The sequence below is a fragment of the Bombyx mandarina genome, chromosome 21, assembly GCF_030267445.1.
Source record: "Bombyx mandarina strain Sakado chromosome 21, ASM3026744v2".
NCBI lineage: Eukaryota > Metazoa > Arthropoda > Insecta > Lepidoptera > Bombycidae > Bombyx > Bombyx mandarina.
This window is the reverse complement of record NC_143227.1, coordinates 10,096,842-10,116,534: the sequence shown is the minus strand read 5'-3', so window position 1 is coordinate 10,116,534 and position 19,693 is coordinate 10,096,842. Positions and strand designations below refer to the sequence as shown.

Sequence of the window (19,693 nt, the reverse complement as noted above, 5' to 3'; positions counted from 1 at the left end):
TGCAATTTCGAAAAGGGCACATATCTGAAAATGTAAAATGTTCAGGAAATGAAAAAAACTGATTATTTTCTAAAGCAGTGTAAAATTTACAATATTAACTTTTGAAATATATTTTAGTGTTAATTAGCAATTGAAAATTACTGGAATTATTATAAAATGGGTGTAGGTAAGCCGCAAACTACATGTATATGAAAAAACGTATTTGATAAAATATGCGACATGTGCCCTTTTAGAAATTGCATATTCATTTATATATTAGTACAGATAAGACAAACACACACAATTCTCGAACATTTATTTCTTTTTACACGTTTTCTTATGTCTCAATATATCGACCGGAGTCGAATACAAAACCGCCTCGCAATTCTCGCACTTAAACTCCTTGCAATTAGGTTTATTCTCCTTTACAGTTTTACTAGGGCCGGGTTCCTCTTTCGCCGCTCTCGCCGAGCAAGTGAACAGTTTGTGTTGCAGCCTCTCCAATGGCGACAGACACATCGACATCTCGCATTTCTCACACGTCCAAGGTAAACCATACGTTTCTTGATGCGTGTTGTAACTCCAATCTGTGTCGACAACGCTGCAAGAGGATATGATAATTTAAAAAATAATCCACAGACTATTATTACGTGTCTCCCGTCTTTCACGACAATAACAAAAGAATAATATATAACTATAAACAAATAACTGGGAACAAACCACCCAAAGTTATCCGGCCCCAAATTAGGATTTCCTGTGTTATAGGTACCAAAGAATGACATAGATACTTATATATGTGTCGGAGACGGTCATTAGTTTGGTAGCTAAAAGAAACGCAGCACGATTCCCGAGAGATGGCAGCACGATTGGGGTATCGTCCGAACTCGGCTAACTTCGTGCTACGACAGAGCCTAGCCGATGGAGGCGCGTAGACGCCATCACACTTACCAACCAAACCTTCTTGAAGAGCGGTGCCTACCTCCTAAGAATTGTCATTCGTTTTCGTTTGCTAACGTCAAGAGAAGATTTCTAAATTGTTCTAAGACGACAAACGTGATTGGTGTACTCGATATTTCTCTAAGCTCGATCACCCTATTCGCCCCTACTATGTCTGACGATGGTGTTAATAATTGTGGCCTCTCCGACATATGTATATAGATATATAGTGTATAGACAGTAAACACTCAGACAAAGAGCAAACAAATCTGTTCATCACACGAACGTTTGCCCGATGCGGCAACAAAAATTATTGTTTCGAAGATACAATCAATTTGTGTTACAGTATAACATAAATAAATATATAGATAAATTAAATAATCGATATTCGTGTTATATAACTTATTACTTCCACGAGTGGCATGTCGTCACAAAGCAAAATTACTATGAACGGAACACGATTTCGAGGTGTCGACGATCGAGGTAGGTGTACAGAAAACATCCAAACCTCTTTGTCTATATAACCGTGAAGAATTTAATAGACCAATACCACTACCGATACCAATAGTGGTATTTTAATATCATAGTTTTAACGCCGCGATTGACTAATACTAATACGAAATAAATTCTTTAGCTTAGAATCTTTGAAAACGTAGACATTTAAAAACTTACATTTCATCATCCATTATCAGTGATTATTGTAAACTTTGACGACCCTATAGATACTGTCTATGACGTTTATGGGTGACCGTTGTAAAGCAGTGGCTACACGTCTACTGGTGTATTGAATAATAAAACAGACTCACCAATTATAAACGATATTATCGGTGACGTAGACACCGCCTTTCTTCTCGTGAGGACGACATTCGAAGCCTTCTTCGAACGGATTAGGGTCGATATTTGGATGCGCTTCATCATTACCGTAGTACAGTATCTTTAGGTCGCCTGAAAACCATTTTACATTTTCCTTTAGATTATCCTCAGTATTAGTATATAACATGACACTACGTGAGATGGCTTTGCATGACATAACGTGATGTGACGTGGCATGGCGTAACGTTACGTGGCGTGACGCGATGAGACATGGCGTGGCATGACGTCACGTAACCTAACGTAACGCAAAGATCTCTTACCCCTTATCCAAACTTTGATGGCATTCTTTCGAAGACTTTATAATGCCGGGTAAAATTAGTAAAATATTTCTATAGGGAATCGAATTGACACTTTAGTAGAGAGAAGCGTTCTCAATACGTTGTCTATGAGCTCCGAAAATAATTCAACAAATAACAGATATTTATTAGATATTAATAGGTATTGTTACGCCGGTACGAGTAACGCCATCTATCGCCGAATAGTCGAACGAATATCGATGGATCCAGAATGCTCGAGAATTACAACGCCATCTATTGTCAGATAGCGGAAGCTGCTACTAGACAGGTGTGGAATATTCTCGATAATTCTAGGGATGAGGTATCGGCTATAAAATCGTTGTAGGGATGGCACGCAGTCAGTGAGTAATCGGAACTACTCGAAGCGAAACAGCGAACGGATTACCTGAAGCGAAGCGGAACAAGCGAATTAAGAGTTTTAAAGTGTTTGTTGAGTGTTTTCAAGTGTTGAATACAGTTTTTAAGTTGTACTTTGGTGATATTTTATTTATCCCGAACCCCAGCGCGTAACAGTATTATCGTACCCGGTAATAATCTCTTGATCGTATAATAAACTTCGCTGTTCATGTACGAACTGATATCGCAGGACAGCTCGTACTGTGTTTCCTCGTACGACAACTTCGAGTGCTTCTGTTTCTCCAATTCCGATTCCACCGTCTTCGCTGGGTTCGCGTCTGCAACCGACAAAAGCGTCGTGAGATGATGAATTGCAATTTTTTTATTGCTTATCTAAGCAATCAGCTCGTCAGATCAGGGCTGTCAGCTCGTGCCATCTGGTGTTAAGTGATTACTGGAGCGCATAGACATTTACAACATAAATGCGCCACTCACCTTGAGATATGAGTTCTAAGGTCTCAGTATAGTTACAACGGCTGCCCCACCCTTTAAACCGAAACGCATTACTGCTTCACGGCAGAAATAGGCGGGGCGGTGGTACCTACCCGTGCGGACTCACAAGAGGTCCTACTACCAGTAAAGAACCAACAGACCATTGGTTTTTTTTGAAGTGAAACTTCTTTAGGCGCATTGAGAGTATAATTCAAATCGCGACAGATTCGTTACGGCTAGAGAGAAAAGATACAATTTAGGAAGAGCGAGAGTGAGAGAATAGGCAGAGCGTCTTGCGAAACACTCGACCGTGAAGAAAGGGAAAGGACAAAGCGAGGTAGGTCGTTTCTCTTATACACTGTATTCCTTATTACAAGAGAAATTAGATTTAAAGATGAAAAACGAAGATAATCACAATACTATACCTAATACGCAATGCACAATTTTTTCTAATGTCTGACATAGGCGTATCACTCGATACGAATGCACCGGGCGTCTTATCACCTTTAGGCCACGACGACTTAATTCTGCCGCGCAAAGGGTTCATGAAAAGTCACGTGTCTATGGTCTCCAATAACCAAAGTACAAAGTACTTCTTTCTTGCACCACCTACTGTTTGAGTATATTTCTACGTCACCAACCTGCAAGCCGTCGGTTCACAAGATCGTTCCACCTCCGTCTCAGCCTAACAGCTTTCATCAGCAGATTTAACCCGGTTTCAGGATAAGGAAACTCCAACAGGAGCCACGAGTCACATACTATCCTGTAACAGAGCAATACGTTCAAATTGATTTCTCAACGCGGGCGAAATTGCGTAACTACTGGTGGTAGGACCTCTTGTGAGTCCGCGCGGGTGGGTACCACCACCCCGCCTCATTCTGCCGTGAAGCAGTAATGCGTTTCTGTTTGAAGGGTGGGGCAACCGTTGTAACTACACTTGAGACTTGGATTTCAAGGGCTCCAGTAACCACTTAACATCAGGTGGGCTGTGAGCTCGTCCACCCATCTAAGCAAAAAAAAACTAAGAAAAAAAAAGAATGAGTTCGCAGCCCACCTGGTGTTAAGTGGCTACCGGAGCACATACACATAGCAACGTGAATACCGCCTTAAGATACGAAATCGAAGTTTCAATTTTGTTCACGACAGTCCTATACAGACTGCGCTGTATATATAAGCGGAATTGAGGTACATAATCATACAGACTCACATTACGTCACACCATCAGTGAATACACATTAATACTAATAACATTATCTTCATCTTTTAAGCCGATTACTTTAATTGGCTAATATAAAATTAAGCCTTATGCGGTATGGGTAGAGTTTGTTTTACCTTGTGAATCCTATATTGGTATCAATGGAATGCGCCAATAGCAGCAGGGTCTGTGCGGCCGGCATCCTCATGGAATTCACAATGTACGGCTTAGTTGTTTCGAGCAGAGACCTGTAATATTGGTACAGTACAGTCGTGAACAAAATTTATTTATTTTTAGTTAACCTAATCGCTGGTAGACTAAAGCGCTCTGTAAACGATCAAATCGTTTGTCAAATTTTACATGTTTGTCAAATTATTTGACAGTATGCAGCTTTGTTTGACGCGTTTGTCAAACAGCCAACGTGTTTGACGCGTTTGATGGAAATCTTGATTGACGGCGTGTTTGACAAACAAGTTTGAACGTGTATGGGAGTGTTTGTCAAACAAGATCTCAGTCGTTGCTCGACACGACGTCTCGTTACGGCAGGAGAAAACCGAATCTACGAAAAAGTTAACAAACTTGTTTGATCTTTGGTTTGATCGTTTTAGCTATTGTTTGATGAAAATGTAAATCTTGACAAACAAATTTGATCTTTAACAGGGTGCTTAAAGGCTTCTAGCTACTAACGGACCGGTAGATGAGCTCCCGGGCTCAGCCTGCTAATTTGCTAACACTAGCCCTAACAAGAGCAGTGCTTAAAAGAATCTACCACCGGATCGGAACAGCGACCCACTGAGAAGATCCGGCGAGAAACTTACGAGGGTCAGACTTTCACCTGCTTTAAATTCGATTATTCATAAATAATTAAGCGCATTGCATTTGTTCGGGGTTAAGTGTCTGGCAAAAAGAAGAGATTTCGTCCCTTGGCGTCGCTCAGTTGAGCAGGAACTTGTCGTCTTGGGCATGATATGGGAGGAGGTAGAACAGAACTGCCCAAGACCGATGCAAATAACATCATTTGATTCGAGCCCTATGCCCCAGCAGAGGATAATGGAAAAGAAAGAAGAAGAAGAAGACTTTCGTGGGTCACACTCTGCTAGTTATATAGCAATTAATATAATATAATATACTAGCTTTTGCCCGCGACTTCGTCCGCGTGAAATAGTTACTTTGGCATAACGCTAAATATTACCCGCCTCTTCATTTATGTAGAAAATGAAAATATTTTTGAATAATAGAATGTTAAAGAGCTATTTAATGTACCAAAATCACGCTTTTTAACCGACTTCAAAAGAGGAAGTTATCAATTCGACCATAATTTTACGACCATAGCATAAAAAAACGTTATATATAACGTATACGTATATATACGTAACCTCAACATATAGACATATTATTATGCTTTTTCGGACTTTTTTTTAGATCTTTTAAAGGGTAACAATTTTTTCATACATTATTTTAGCGAAACTTTAACCATTTCCGCAGCGCACGCAGTAGAAGTTCTCAAAAGGGAAAAAAAAACAGATTTTGAAACATTATTTATTGGTACTCCGCTTGCATTGTTCTTAGCGTGATGTTATAGCCTTCCTCGCCTTTTTCGATAAATGGGCTATCTAACACTGAAAGAATTTTTCAAATCGGACCAGTAGTTCCTCAGATTAGCGCGTTCAAACAAACAAAATCTTCAGCTTTATAATATTAGTATAGAATCTATATATTATAGTATAGTCTAGTATAGTTTTTTAGTTGGTCTTTAAAGATGTGACCACATGCCGCAGGTAATACTTACAAATAACACAGTAACTGGTGTTTTGCTGACAAGGGTAGTTTACTCTTGTACCCGGCGGGCGGGTCCGTCTGTATGTCCGCCTCCGTCAGCATCAGCACGCGGGGCTGCTTCCCGAAATACGAGGTGGGGTGTAGGAACACGAAGGGCTTACTCCAAGTGTGGTACAATTGTTCGGCTACGGACTGCAAAAAACATTGGTATTTTTTTTTTATTACGTCAGTTTATGTGGGTAGACTGAATTGAAATTTTCTTTTAAACATTTTATGGCCTGGTAACGAAACCTTTAAGCCAAGTCCTATTATGAAATGAGATGAGGTTGATTGATGCACGACTTTAATCAACTAAATGAGATGGGATGAGTTAAAGTATCAGTAAAATGTTGGTTGTTTACTGAGAGTTTTTCAGCCGATTTTTTGGAAGAGCAGCAGAAGCTATGTCTAGTGATTTTGATAAAATTTTTTCGTATTTATTAATTAAAAAAAAAAAAAACAAGAATTTAATTACAACGCCATTTACTGGGTCAAGTTGTTTATCTAAGCTAAGCCACGTAAACGAACAGACCAAAATTTGTGAAATGTGTTGTAATCTGTATAGTGAATGTGTGTTGTGTTTTTTTAAGTGATGGTTTTAGAAGTCAAACGAGTGACACCGGCTACATTTTATATCGAAAAAATCACATTTCCACAGGAAACTATACTGGCATTTTTCTTTGACTATGCGGTCGAATCCGCGGGTAGTAGCTAGTTATACACATAATAGAGATGAGAACCAACTAAAATTCGAATAGTTGAATGACGGATATTCGATCTTATGTCTATGATCCCAAGAGCTACTATAAGTTTTTTATCGACTCTACTCTTACCTTGCAATAATTGAATTCATCGGCAACTGCTACTTGTGGGTACAGCGCTCTGGCTAAAACAATCTGGAAATGCTTCAAAACATTATTATTTATAGACACCCAAAGATTATCATCAGTACATTTTAATTATTACATAATATTTTCTGTGGTCTCAACATTTTATGTTGAGTAAATATGTGGTTTTGACCGCCCCTGTACTTATAGCGGTATCAAACATAGCTAACCGCTTAGTTTTTCTATTTTAATCGTGAGCTTTTTAACTCTGAGAGCTTGTGATCACTGACCTTGAGACATGAGGTCTATGTCATAATGGCATCATAGAACGTCCCAAGCCGGAACACATGGCTATTCGCGATAGCAACAGGCGGGACGTTGATTCCCGATCCTGCGGACCGAATGGTAAACAGTCGAAGTCACAAAACACGTAATTTACGGATCCGATCCACTAACGGTGCTTTTAAGTACCCCAAGCACCGGTCATCGATTTCGTCGAGCCCGTCGCTTGCGACGCAGGGTTCGACTAGTAAATTAACCCACAGACACAGCCCATTGATTTTCTCGCCGGATCTTCTCAGTGGGGGGTCGCGTTTCCGATCCGATGGTAGATTCTGCGAAGCACGGCTCTTGCTAGGGTTCGTGTTAACAACAACGTCTGGCTTGAGCCCCGCCAACTCACCCACTAATTTGGTGAATCTAGAATAACCCCTCGAGGTTACTAGAATAGGTGGGGAAAAAAAACGTGTGGCACTCGGGGACTGCCGCGGTAAAGCTATTGCATAGCATTTTTTATCCACTTATGCAATTATAATTAGACAATAATAATTTAATATTAAAACAAGAATAATTTAATATTAAAACAATAATAATAAAATAAGACCACGCTATATTTATAAACATTAACAAAAGCAAAACCTTAATTGTGCCCTTCACGCTCATAAGCTAGACCGCGCGAGAGAGAGATGGGCAGACTTATCATGATGTGCATGCGGCAGTGCGACGTCACGCCGCGCGCTTACCTACAAACACTACACAAGCGCAACGTGTGAATGTGTTGAACGCGAGCTACATAGTAGGCGGAGTGGGGATGTTAGGTTTTATTTTCGTTACGGAATTTCTTCATTCGGTAGCCGCGCTCTAAGCCCGCGATAAAAGCTATGCAATAGGTTAAAAAAAGGACTCGTATGGCTTCACAAGCAAGGTCTTGCTACCAGTAAATGTCAGTTGGGGATAAATCGCCTTTCTGACCACCACGGAACGGCGGTGGCGCTAGTACCTGAAGGCAATACACCGTAGACCTTACCTTCAGCATGATAAAGTCCCGTCCACTGGACGCGCTGGAGCCGGATATCAGAGCCTGGATCCTCTGAGCGTCGTTGCTCATACGGAATTCAATATCCCTTATATCGAAAACATTGTCATCCTCATTCTCATTCTCGTCGACGATCTCCCACGAGTCTATCTTCAAACGTTTCTTGCGTTTCGAATCTTCAGCCGATTTCTGTTTGTATTGCCTGAAAATAAAAAATGTGTGCAAATTTAGGGGAAATTTACTAATACTAGTGGTCGCCCAGGGGTCGACATTCGCCAATAATTATTAATTGAAATTATAAGTTTGAACATTATTATGGTTCTATTGTCAAAGACTATTATACTTCTATAATCACAGATTTCGCTAATACTACACTATAGAAAAATAAGAATAAAGACAATCAATACTGATCTATTCTCAATTTGACCACAGACTAACAATAAACAAAAGACTATATAATTCTTCTTCAAACGAGGCTAGTGGAAAGTATTAAGCGGTAGGCAGCGGCTTGGCTCTGCCCCTGGCATTGCTGAAGTCCATGGGCGACGGTAACCACTCACCATCAGATGGGCCGTACGCTCGTCTGCCTACAAGGGCAATAAAAGAAAAGAAAAAAATATGCGTGCGTCAAATGGTAATGTGTGTAATGTTCCTTTTATTGATTTAATGTATTTTTTATGCATAATTAAAAAAAAAATAACTTTCTACACTCCTTCTCTATATACTCTATAAGTGTGGAAAATTTCATACTCCTCCACCCGCGAAATTTTCGTAAAAAGGGGTCAAAGTTTTTGCTTCACGTATTAATATACAGATTTATTTGCCCCTATTTTTTATAAAACGGTATATTAAATAATTCATTTTGTTTTTGTTCGCATCGGTTGGTAAAAAAGTAGACGCCTAAAATTTATCGGTAGCAAAATTTTTCGTAACGCAAACACCCCAATCACTTGGACACGAACTTCTAAGGGCAGAACTGCAGTTTTACAATAGAATTGAGACACCTTATGTCTTAACTCACGGCCACAGGGGAGTTTATGTTATAATGCCTATAGGGTTCGGTAGTAACTTAAGACCAGGTGTCTCGTGAGCTCTTTCACCAATCTACACAATAACATAAATATTACAAAACATTAAAACGCACTAGTAAAAATTTGGGGACACATTCCGGATATGCAGAAATGAACGATTCTAAAAGAAAAACCCTTTTGATTAGCTACAAATTATGAAGGTATTTAATATACCTCCTCATGTCCTTGAGCTGTTTCATCTGGCCGTGACGTAACGCCCTCTCCGCTGAAGACATCGTCTCTGGTTCAGGAGTCTCAGCTAGATTGTTGTCCTGTTACCACACAATTAAAGCACCAGCAAAACTTTGAGAGGCTGCAACCCATAGACGTCTCTATCTCGAAATTGTCGTGATTATGATACCCTTTAGGGCAGGGGTTCCCAAAATAATTTTGTCTACTGCCCACTTTGAAAATAAATTATTTTTTAGCGCCCCCAAATATTCATATACCTAAAAACCACTATAGTAAGAGTTTAGTCGGTGTCTAAGAGTCCTCATAGATGACATTACAAATCGCCTCTCATGCTTCTGCACAACGCTCCCATTTTTTTCTGGGTCTGTTACCGCCTTTAGGCCTGCAGCGTTATCGCCCACTTTGGGAAAGACTGCTTTAGGGTAATACGCCCGGTGTGTTCGTATCGAGCGAAGCGACAGTACCGGTTTTCGAATACCCGCATATAAGAACCAATTATTTCTAACGACATTACGTACTAAAATCATTCAGGTATATGTCAACTGTATAATGGCAACTGTCAAAAGGTCGTTCAATTTTACTAAGTAATAAATAAATAAATAAATAATGCCGTTTTCGCTATAAAATCTAGTCTGCCTATGCCGTACATCAAGTCCTCAATTTTGATACCTTACCTGCAAGAGGCCTCTTAGTTGTGCCGCCAATTTAGTCAGCTCGTAAAGTCGCTGTTCCTCGATGCCCCGCCTCTTGCACCAGCTTCTCCCGCCGCGCTCCTCAGCTTTGACACGCAACCAAGCGCAGTACAAGGACAGTAATGTCAGCGGGTCACCGTGGTCTGATTCATCAGGCTTCCTTGCATTCTAGACATCAGAATCGATGGATATGTAGCTCACGGTTGCTCACGCTCACCCACGCATAGCTCACGGCTTATTTGGTGTTGAGTGGTAACCGGAGCTTGTAGACGTGACAACATGTGTGAATAGTGACGACGTGAGGTCAAATCTTCAATTTTATTGTATAGCAGCCGTCGAGCCCTTCGCGACAGAAATGGGCAGGATTGTTCTTATCTGTTAAGACTTGCAAGACGCTACTACTGTTACACGCTAGTGTTATTCTTAGATCGTGAAAATCGTTCGTAATCTTAAAAGGGTATTTAAAAAAAATATTTATTTATTTTTATTGAATAGATGAGTGGACGAGCTCACAGCCCACCTGGTATTAAGTGGTTACCGGAGTCCATAGACATCTATAACGAAAATGCCGCCACCCACCTTGAGATATGAGTTCTAAGGTCTCAGTATAGTTACAACGCCTGCCCAACCCTTCAAACCGAAACGCATTACTGCTTCACGGCAAAATAGGCGGGGCGGTGGTACCTACCCGTGCGGACTCATAAGAGGTCCTACCACCAGTAATTACGCAAATTAAATAAATAAATAAATAAATAAATAAATATTTACTAACAATCACGCCACGTTAACTGGTCCCGTGATAAGTTCGTAAAGAACTTGTGTTACAGGTATCAGATAACGGATATAAATGTAAGATTTTTTATTATACACATACATATATTTAATATACATCCATAACCCTGGAAAAGACATTTATATTTATCATACAAATATCTTCCCTTGGCGGGATTCGAACCCGCAACCCCCTTGTGTAGTGACCATGTCACTTACCACTACACCAGACGGCCGTTAATTATAATTTTTTCACACCTACCTCACAATCGAAATCTCGGTGCGCTCTAGTGGTGAAAATGGAACGAATCCCTAAAGCGGCGGTCAACGCGAGAGCAGAGTCTCTCTTGTGCGTCTGTAAAGTTGCGCTCCCGATGACCAGGGCTTTCGCTAATGAAACTTCAACTGGCAGATTCGATAAAGCTTTCCCTAGCGCTGTTAATTTCTCGTTTGAGGTTAAAGCGCCCTGCAATGAAAAAAGTTATTTGTAACGATTTCCCGAACAACAAGAATATATCGAGGGGTGAGAGGCTTTAAGCGACATTTCGCTTAATAAGCGATATTTATCTATGCAATTAAAATCAAAAGTTCGATGTTTTTAATTGAACTTCAATTAAGTTTACTCCGTTTAAATAGCTCAAGAAGTTTTTTTTTTGTTTTGATTTTTTTTCCAAATTTTACACTTTAAATGACCCTCCTGTAGAGTTGCAAAAATAGTCTTTCACTCCTCGATATAATTTTATTCGACACTTTGAACATAATATGGTTTTAGGCATACTGAAATATTTGTAACGCATGAGATGACTTATGGAGGCCATAGAAATGATAAGGTGAATGTGAAGACACGAAATGTGAGACATGAAATCCTTGAAGTTTAAGACCCGATCGCCCCAGACTATGTTTAACCAATCTATTATATTTGCCAGAAACAAATACCTATGAGACAAGGATAAGAAGACCCTGATCTTAAATAGCTAAGTACATATGTTTTACAAATATACTGCCTAAGATGGATATTTATTGTGTAACCTATATCTAAGCGTATATTGCCCGGGATGGTACCAGGAGATTGGAAGCACAACTGCAGTTAGCTTTACGACCAAAGGAAGGAAACTGTCCATGTTGGCCATTCTTAATATCAGTGTAAGTATGAATTAAATTAGCAGCCTGGGACGTTATAGATAAATTAGGTTGAGAAAGTAATTTGATTAATGTAGTGATTAGCTCCGCAAATGATAATATGCAGTGAAATAAAATGAAGTTGATTAATATTACGAAACATGTGATGAAATGAAATTAAATGAGATGAGATGATATGGGATGAAATATAATCTCAGTAAAATGGTGGTCATTTACTGAGACTTTCTCAGTGGACTTTTTGGAAGATCCCGAGAAGTTACGTTCAGCGGTTTTGTTTCATTTTCCCACATTTGTTCGCTTTTACAGATATATACTAAACAGTTAATAAACCACCGTTATTACACATTTAAACCTGAAGAAACACTAAATAGACAAAATAAAACAAATCACACAACTTCACTCCTCGCATTCCCGCGAAAAAGCCAAAAATGATTCTTTGTCCACTATGCGGTGCGCTAGGGTGCGTTGCGACCTCGACCTTCTACAGGAAACTAAAGGTCTAACCACACTCTAACCCTTTTCAAACAGCTTAATAACTAAGTCAAAAAATCCTTCTCACGTGCTGTTTGAGCTCCAACAGAGCATTCTCGATGCTCTCCTCGGGCGGAGTATCGATGAAAGGGAAGCGCCTGACGTCGTTCACCCCCAAAGAGCTCATCAACAGGAGCAGAGAGGCAAGCGGGACCCTGGACACTTCCGGAGTACTGAACGGCTCCATATCGGTGTACTGTTGTTCGGAATATATCCTATAGCAGACGCCGGGACCTGTGCTGACAATGAAACTCATGTTAATTCGTAATCCTAATAATTTCGGTCCTTTTATATGTGTTTTTTATTACTTTACGCCTGTAAATGATATTGAAGAAGTCATCACTACAAATAAATAAAATTTGAGTGTCTGTCTGTTATAAAATAGCCACTTTTTACTAAAGGCGTAAGTATGTATACATAGTAAATATACCAAAATTACATACATTTATTTATTTGTTTTGTCTGTCTGTCTGTTTGTTCCGGCTAATCTTTGGAACGGCTGGACCGATTTTGACGGGACTTTCACTGATAGGTAGCTGATGATATAAGGAGTAACTTTTTTAGACTAGCTTCGCCCCGCGGCGTCACCCGCGGTACGACAATAACCGCGGGAGTTAGCTAGTATTAAAATAAAAAGGGAAGAAATTAGTGAATACTGGAAAGTAAACTAGTGATTTTTAAAATTATTTTTTGTCTCTTTGGTTGTTTATTTGCGTGCGGCGCCGAAATTATATTATATGGATTTTTATGTACAGAGAGACGGGAATTGATTTGGACTAGATTTACGTATTATTTTTTTAAATTGTTAATTACACAAAACCTTATCGTCGACACACTCCGGAACGCGAGTTTTCGCCTACTCAATACAAAGTATACTCTAAGCGGGAGTAGCTTCGAGCGAAAAGCTATTCGTAAATAAATTTGTCAAGCGTCCCATATTCGACGCCGGGTCGAATATACATGTATCCGAATACAGGAGACAAGTACACCCAGGCATGGATAGCAAACAGTGGCCCTGAACATTGCACCACGGGTATCGGTGTGCTTAGGGCGAAATTATTCACTAAATATTGTTGTTATCATAACATACATTGTAAAATGTAGAATTTTTTTTATTGCTCATTTTTATTGCTTAGATGGGTGGACGAGCTCACAGCCCACCTGGTGTTAAGTGGTTACTGGAGCCCGTAGACATCTACAACGTAAATGCGCCACCCATCAAAATGGAAACTTGTACCTTGAACGGACAAAATATCTAAATTTCAGCTTAGAGAGTTACATGTAAGCAAACCTGTATGCTTAATGCGAGTTTTTTAACGTTCCCGATGGCGTAAAAGTTAACTCAAATTTGTATGGAGTTGGAACAGTGCCTCTAGCGGTCAACGTAGGCAAACGTTCCAACTGCATACAAATTTGAGTTAAATTTTACGCCATCGGGAACGTTAAAAAACTCGCACTAAGCACACGGATTCGACTCTCGATCGAAGTATATTCCTTAAAACATTAGTATTTGACTTTTGTTGTACTGCTTCTTATCTATACGCAGTTAAGTCTTGTCGTTTATTTGCAAACGAAAGAGCTATAATGACTGTGCCTGGAAATATGCCAGGGTTTATGTATAAATTTTCCGCTCAAGTTATATAAAACATCGCAATACATTACCGGTTCTTCCGGCACGACCTTTTCTTTGGTCGGCGCTGGCCTTCGATATCCAAAACTCCTTTAACCTCTGCATCTTCGATGTCGGGTCGTAGCTCATTTCTTTTACCTACAAAATATGCTATGCTTTGTCAATCTCGATCTATTTACCTTGGCTAACAGTTATCATTGGATCTAACTTGCAACCATTTTAATTCATCCAATCATAAATTTGATTCGAGTTGCCAAGTTATTCAGATATTTCCAATTTAGTTTATTGTTTAGAAGGTCATGTATGCCATGTTATAAAAAAATATCGCCGCTAACCATTGACTTAGGCATCGCCAGAGATACGACTGCCTCCCATAAAACACAGATTAACCTTCGAATTTAAATCACAATACCGACATAATGTCTCCGCGAGCCTATATCTAGGTTAATGCATTATTTATCTACCATTTAACAAAGTTGGAAATGAAAGTTTATCTGTGAAGCGATAGAAATGTACTGGCAGAGTATTCTTAAAGCCTATGTATGGCACTATCATCCGACCTACTGCTTTTAAAGTTATTTTGATTTCCAATTTGAAGAGTATACGATTGCCAATTGTCATTTCAGGTCTTTCGTGATCAACGCATTTGTTATGTTGTACATATGACTTGGGTATGCATTAATAAGTATGAACAAACCTTTCCGGAATCCACAACGAAACGAATACCATCGATTGTGACAGAGGTTTCTGCTATATTCGTTGATATAATACATTTCCTGACGCCCTCTGGTGGATAATCGAAAACCTGTACAAATTTTATCACGTATTTAGAAAACAAAGTCGTCGTGGCCTCTAGGATAAGACGCCTGGTATTGAGCCTGGTATTGGACTCGTATTGAGCGAAACGACTATGTCGGTGTTCGAATCCCGCAAGGCATCAATTTTTTTGATCTAATAGTATCATATTGTATTGAAAATTAAACGCACAGAAATTATAATTTGCATATCAACTGATGGTAAGGCGTCTCAAGAGCCTGCCCGGGTAGGTAGCACAAATCTGCCTATTTTTGAAGAATACAATCGAAGAACAAAACGGAGACCTGCATACGAATGTGAAGTATGTTCACGAGTACTCACGATAGGCAGCGATTAGGAAAACATTGACATGGTTAATAACATAAACCACGGTTGCACGTACCTTATCTTGTTCGGCAAGTGACAAACCGCTGTGTAATGGAAGGACGATCCAATTTTTCGTCTTTTCCGCATACTGTTGCGCCGCGTCACATATCGCTGTGATTTCTTGAACTCCAGACATAAATATAAGGAGATCACCTCGTTCATCCTCTAGAAAAAATATATCAAATAGATGTTATTTTTTTATTATCATTGACGCATGTCCGAAATTTCGACTATTTTTTTATTTTTTATTGCTTAGATGGGTGGACGAGCTCACAGCCCACCTGGTGTTAAGTGGTTACCTGAGCCCACAGACATCTACAACGTAAATGCGCCATCCACCTTGAGACATAAGTTCTAAGGTCTCAGTATAGTTACAACGGCTGCCCTGTCCTTCAAACCGAAACGCATTACTGCTTCACGGCAGAAATAGGCAGGGTGGTGGTATCTAGCCGCGCGGACTCACAAGAGGTCCTACCACCAGTGTCTCAAAGCGGCTGCTATCTCGATGGGTTCCGGTAAGTACTGGATTTGGATAAGCTAGAGCGAGCTCGTTTGTCAATTAAATTAATCTCATTTATTTTATTTTATCAATTAGTACTCATTATTATTATGATTACATTTGTTTTTGTTTGGTTGAGCATTGGTTAATCGGTTGCATATTGGTACAGTTATTTATTTATTTATTTATTTAGACACACCAACAGCAATACACACAAAACAGTCAAGCTTAAAATTAACATGTATAAAATTAAGGTATGTAAGCCAGTTACAGGCATGTACAGCAATCTCTTATAGCACACTATGACATGTTACAGCAATTTTACAAACAACGGAAAAATAGGCTAAATTTAAATGTTAACAGTACGACAAAAAAGTATATTTGAAAACAACATGAAAACAAGAGCTAACTACACACACTACTAACGTCACAGATTACTAAATAAAAAAGTCGAGCGCGGCAATGCAAAAAATATAAATACATAGAACAGACTGCGCAATGTAATCAGAATGACATTCTCTCATCAATTATAAGCATAGGAACTTGGATACTACTAGTTTGTTTTTGAGACCAGGACACGTGTCGTTAAAAATGTCAATGCCGTCAATTAATGCACATATTTGGTTATATTCACCACAAATCTTTGATAAAGGGCAATATCTAAGGAGGTTTGTTCTACTTGCGGGAATATGGAAAATTTCAGTTATTGTTTGTATTATACTTTTTGCCACTGTACATTTATCATTCGTATAAGTGCTTTTAAACACAGAGTGGTTTTTATACTTATAATAGTAGCGGCAGACCATAGCCCGGTTTCATTAGTTAAAATAATTTATAAGGCAAAGAGAATACTGCTTGTTGAATACTTTTTTTTTTATTGCTTAGATGTGTGGACGAGCTCACAGCCCACCTGGTGTTAAGTGGTTACTGGAGCCCATAGACACAATTTAAATGCGCCACACACCTTGAGATATAAGTTCTAAGGTCTTAGTATAGTCACAACGGCTGCCCCACCCTTCAAACCGAAACGCATTACTGCTTCACAGCACAAATAGGCAGAAAGAAATTGGCAAATACATGTTGTATTAATGAATTTTCTGTAGCAAACTATAGTCGACTGTAGTCACAGCTTACTTGGATATTTATTGTCGATCAACTGCATTATTTGCACATAAGGCTGAGGATCTAATCTGTCATCTCTTGTCGGTCTTTCTTCCATAAATATTGGTTTGTAATTTAATTCAATTGTATAAAGTCGACCTGGTACCTTAAAATAAATAAGATTGTCATAAACAATTATAATTTCAAGAAGTCTTGCATATACATGTTTCCAACAACCACCACTACATGAAAACACCACTCAATTTCACAACTCTTTTAGAATTGTCAAACGTCTAAAAAGATTTTTCTCTCTACTGTACTACCTTATATTCCACAGAGAACGCTCCAAACAGTGTTTTAAGTCTATATTTCACATCGTAATGAGACCTTAACTATTTTTTATTTGTTTATCGGAACAAAAAAAAGCTTACAGTGCACTTGAGTATGAGGTGTTTAGACTCAGCTTTTCATTGGACCTGTTGTTTAACTATTCACTGTCTCATGAAAAAACAGACTAAGTACAATTCTATAGCCAGAACAAATGGAAGCTGTCTTCTCCTGGCAGAATTACAGCAGAGGATCACAATCATTATATAAAATCAATCAAAAGTTTACCTGTATAACAACAGCCAATTCACTTGCAAAATATTCTTCAAACAGTTTTATGTTTATTGTAGCAGACATCAACACTAATTTAATATTGGTTCTAGTATGTACCAAGCATTTTAAAATACCCAGTAGAAAGTCACCCATTAAATGCCTTTCATGAATCTCATCTAAGATAATTACATCATAGCTAGGTAAGGTTTCTGAAGACATCTGTAATGAAATGTTTCCTTAAAAAAATTGCACTATGGCCATTATTCTTACTCATATCTGAATCCCTTAATGTTTCACATACCCAAATCCTAATGATAATATCGACGCTTGAAAGGCAAAAGTGACTAAGCGACAATGCGTGAACTTTACAGTAGACTAATTTAAAGTTGAAATTAATTTAAAATATACATTAGAAATACCTGAAAAAAAAAAAATTTTAACGAATCTAGTTGTAGGATTGAAATGATTTTAATAGACATAGAAATATATTTTTTTGTGCATTGAATATGGTTATTGCCTATGTACAAATCAGTTATTGTCGCTTAGTCACGTTTGCCTTTCAAGCGTCGATATCATTTTAATTGTTTTCTTAATTTAATTTTATAAAGGGTGTACAATATTAGCAAAATTAATTAAATTACCTGACCTGTCTTAGAAGTAAGCCTTCGGTGATGAAACATATTTTTGTATCAGAGGTTTTGCTCTTCTCAAAACGTATCTGATAGCCAACTTTACTTTCAAACTGGGTCAGCATTTCATATGCAACTCGTTTTGAAAGGGACACACAGGCTATCCTTCTTGGCTGTGTACAGGCTTAAAATTACAAATTTAATACTCATTAAACTATTTCTCCTCACATTATAGAGCAAATGATTTAGGTTTTAAAAAAAATAATGTGTCTTAAATTCATTTGAGCTTTGAACTTTTATTAGTGGAAGGACATGATGTAAGACTGCATTTATGCATTATGTCCTATCCAATTCAATATTTTGTTACAAAGTACTAATGATATTGAACATCAAAGTTTTCACACAATCTTACCAATATTTTGAAAACCAGCTTCATGCAGATACTGAGGCACCTGTGTAGACTTGCCACATCCTGTATCACCAGCAACTATGACTACCCTTTCATTCTGTACTGCTGACACAATTTCATGTCTGAAATAATTTTATAAAAGTATGTCATTTTCCTAGTCCCCTTATATTCAGTTACTTTCTTGCTGTACTTAAATAAGCTTTATACAAAGAAGCAACTACAAATGCTACAATTTACTAATATTTATTTACCTATAATTAGCGACAGGTAACTCTTTTTGTGTTTGTCTCAGCTTTTTCAATTTCTCAAATTTTTCCTTATTCTTAAAATCTAAATAAATCGAAACTATCTCCAAAAATGCATCAAATATTTTTCTGTTTAATTTTTTACGGTTTCCTGACTCGCATACTGTGTCTATAAATTTCATAGAAGAAGTAAAATTAATGCAATGACATTTTGAGAATGTTTCACTGTTTGTATCTATAATATCTTTGCCACAGTTGGGTTCTAGCAAAGGTTTTCCTGACTTCTTTAAAGTGGCTTCATACTTCTTCAGAAATATCCAAAAATCACTCAAACTATTCACGACAGTATTGCTTTCGTTGCTGTAAAGCATTACTTTTTCTAAATCTCGTTTATAGTCCAAGAAACTAAATTCATTTAGAGGAGTTAGAGGACTTGGACTTCTTCTTCTTGGTCGATATCGTTCATGGTCAGGAGAAGGTGTTCTAATTCTTTTTGATGCATATTGTCTTTTTAAATTTGGAGATCTTCTCATATTGTTTGTTTTCTATACATTTTCTTTTATAATTGGGCGTAACTTATCAAACAAAAAAAAAATTGGTATGTGGAAACAGAAACTTGTCAGTTATCGTCATTGCTGATAATTATCTATGTTAAATGGTATGTTATTAAATTAATCGTTATTAATTAACAACAAACTTTGGATTTTTGTGACAGATCCACTGAAGTAGGAAACCTAATCTGATTGCGGTACCCATAGATTATACACTTAATATATTAGAGATAGATGCGCAACTCTCATTTTTATTTTTGCTTTAGTTAAAGCCCGGTCCAGCAGGCGTCGCTACGGTCGATTATTAGTCTCCCTACCCCCCACCAGGTGGCTTTTTTAGTAATTTTAATATTTTTAATAACTCTCTTTATGAAAAAATCTTAT

General features: G+C 38.2%; 1 protein-coding gene across 2 annotated transcripts; it reads right to left on the bottom strand.

Moving 5' to 3' along the window:
• Positions 1-278: 278 nt before the first annotated feature.
• Positions 279-19,573, bottom strand: LOC114248253 (putative ATP-dependent RNA helicase DHX34). Of its 2 annotated transcripts, none has more exons than XM_089736300.1 (20): positions 18,765-19,573; positions 18,517-18,635; positions 18,122-18,288; positions 17,491-17,694; positions 16,909-17,041; positions 15,292-15,440; positions 14,791-14,898; positions 14,126-14,231; positions 12,492-12,697; positions 11,055-11,258; positions 10,004-10,189; positions 9,312-9,409; positions 8,059-8,269; positions 6,759-6,830; positions 5,897-6,078; positions 4,245-4,355; positions 3,554-3,675; positions 2,609-2,758; positions 1,722-1,860; positions 279-580 (listed from the first exon to the last, which is right to left on the bottom strand). In XM_089736300.1, exons 1-20 carry the CDS (start codon positions 19,289-19,291, stop codon positions 295-297), a joined length of 3,480 nt encoding a protein of 1,159 aa, XP_089592426.1. In that variant the 5' UTR covers positions 19,292-19,573; the 3' UTR covers positions 279-294. The 2 variants fall into 2 exon arrangements, with proteins under 2 accessions (XP_089592426.1, XP_028037241.2); XM_028181440.2 differs by having other exon boundaries at positions 6,759-6,821.
• Positions 19,574-19,693: the final 120 nt, after the last annotated feature.

Excerpts from the sequence above, each read along its gene's own strand:
- LOC114248253 (XM_089736300.1), bottom strand. The coding sequence starts at position 19,291 with ATGAGAAGATCTCCAAATTTAAAAAGACAATATGCATCAAAAAGAATT. Across the intron at positions 6,831-8,058 it reads GGGACTTTATCATGCTGAAG|CATTTCCAGATTGTTTTAGC; the intron begins GTAAGGTCTACG and ends AATGTTTTGAAG. Across the intron at positions 581-1,721 it reads GATAATATCGTTTATAATTG|CGTTGTCGACACAGATTGGA; the intron begins GTGAGTCTGTTT and ends ATCCTCTTGCAG.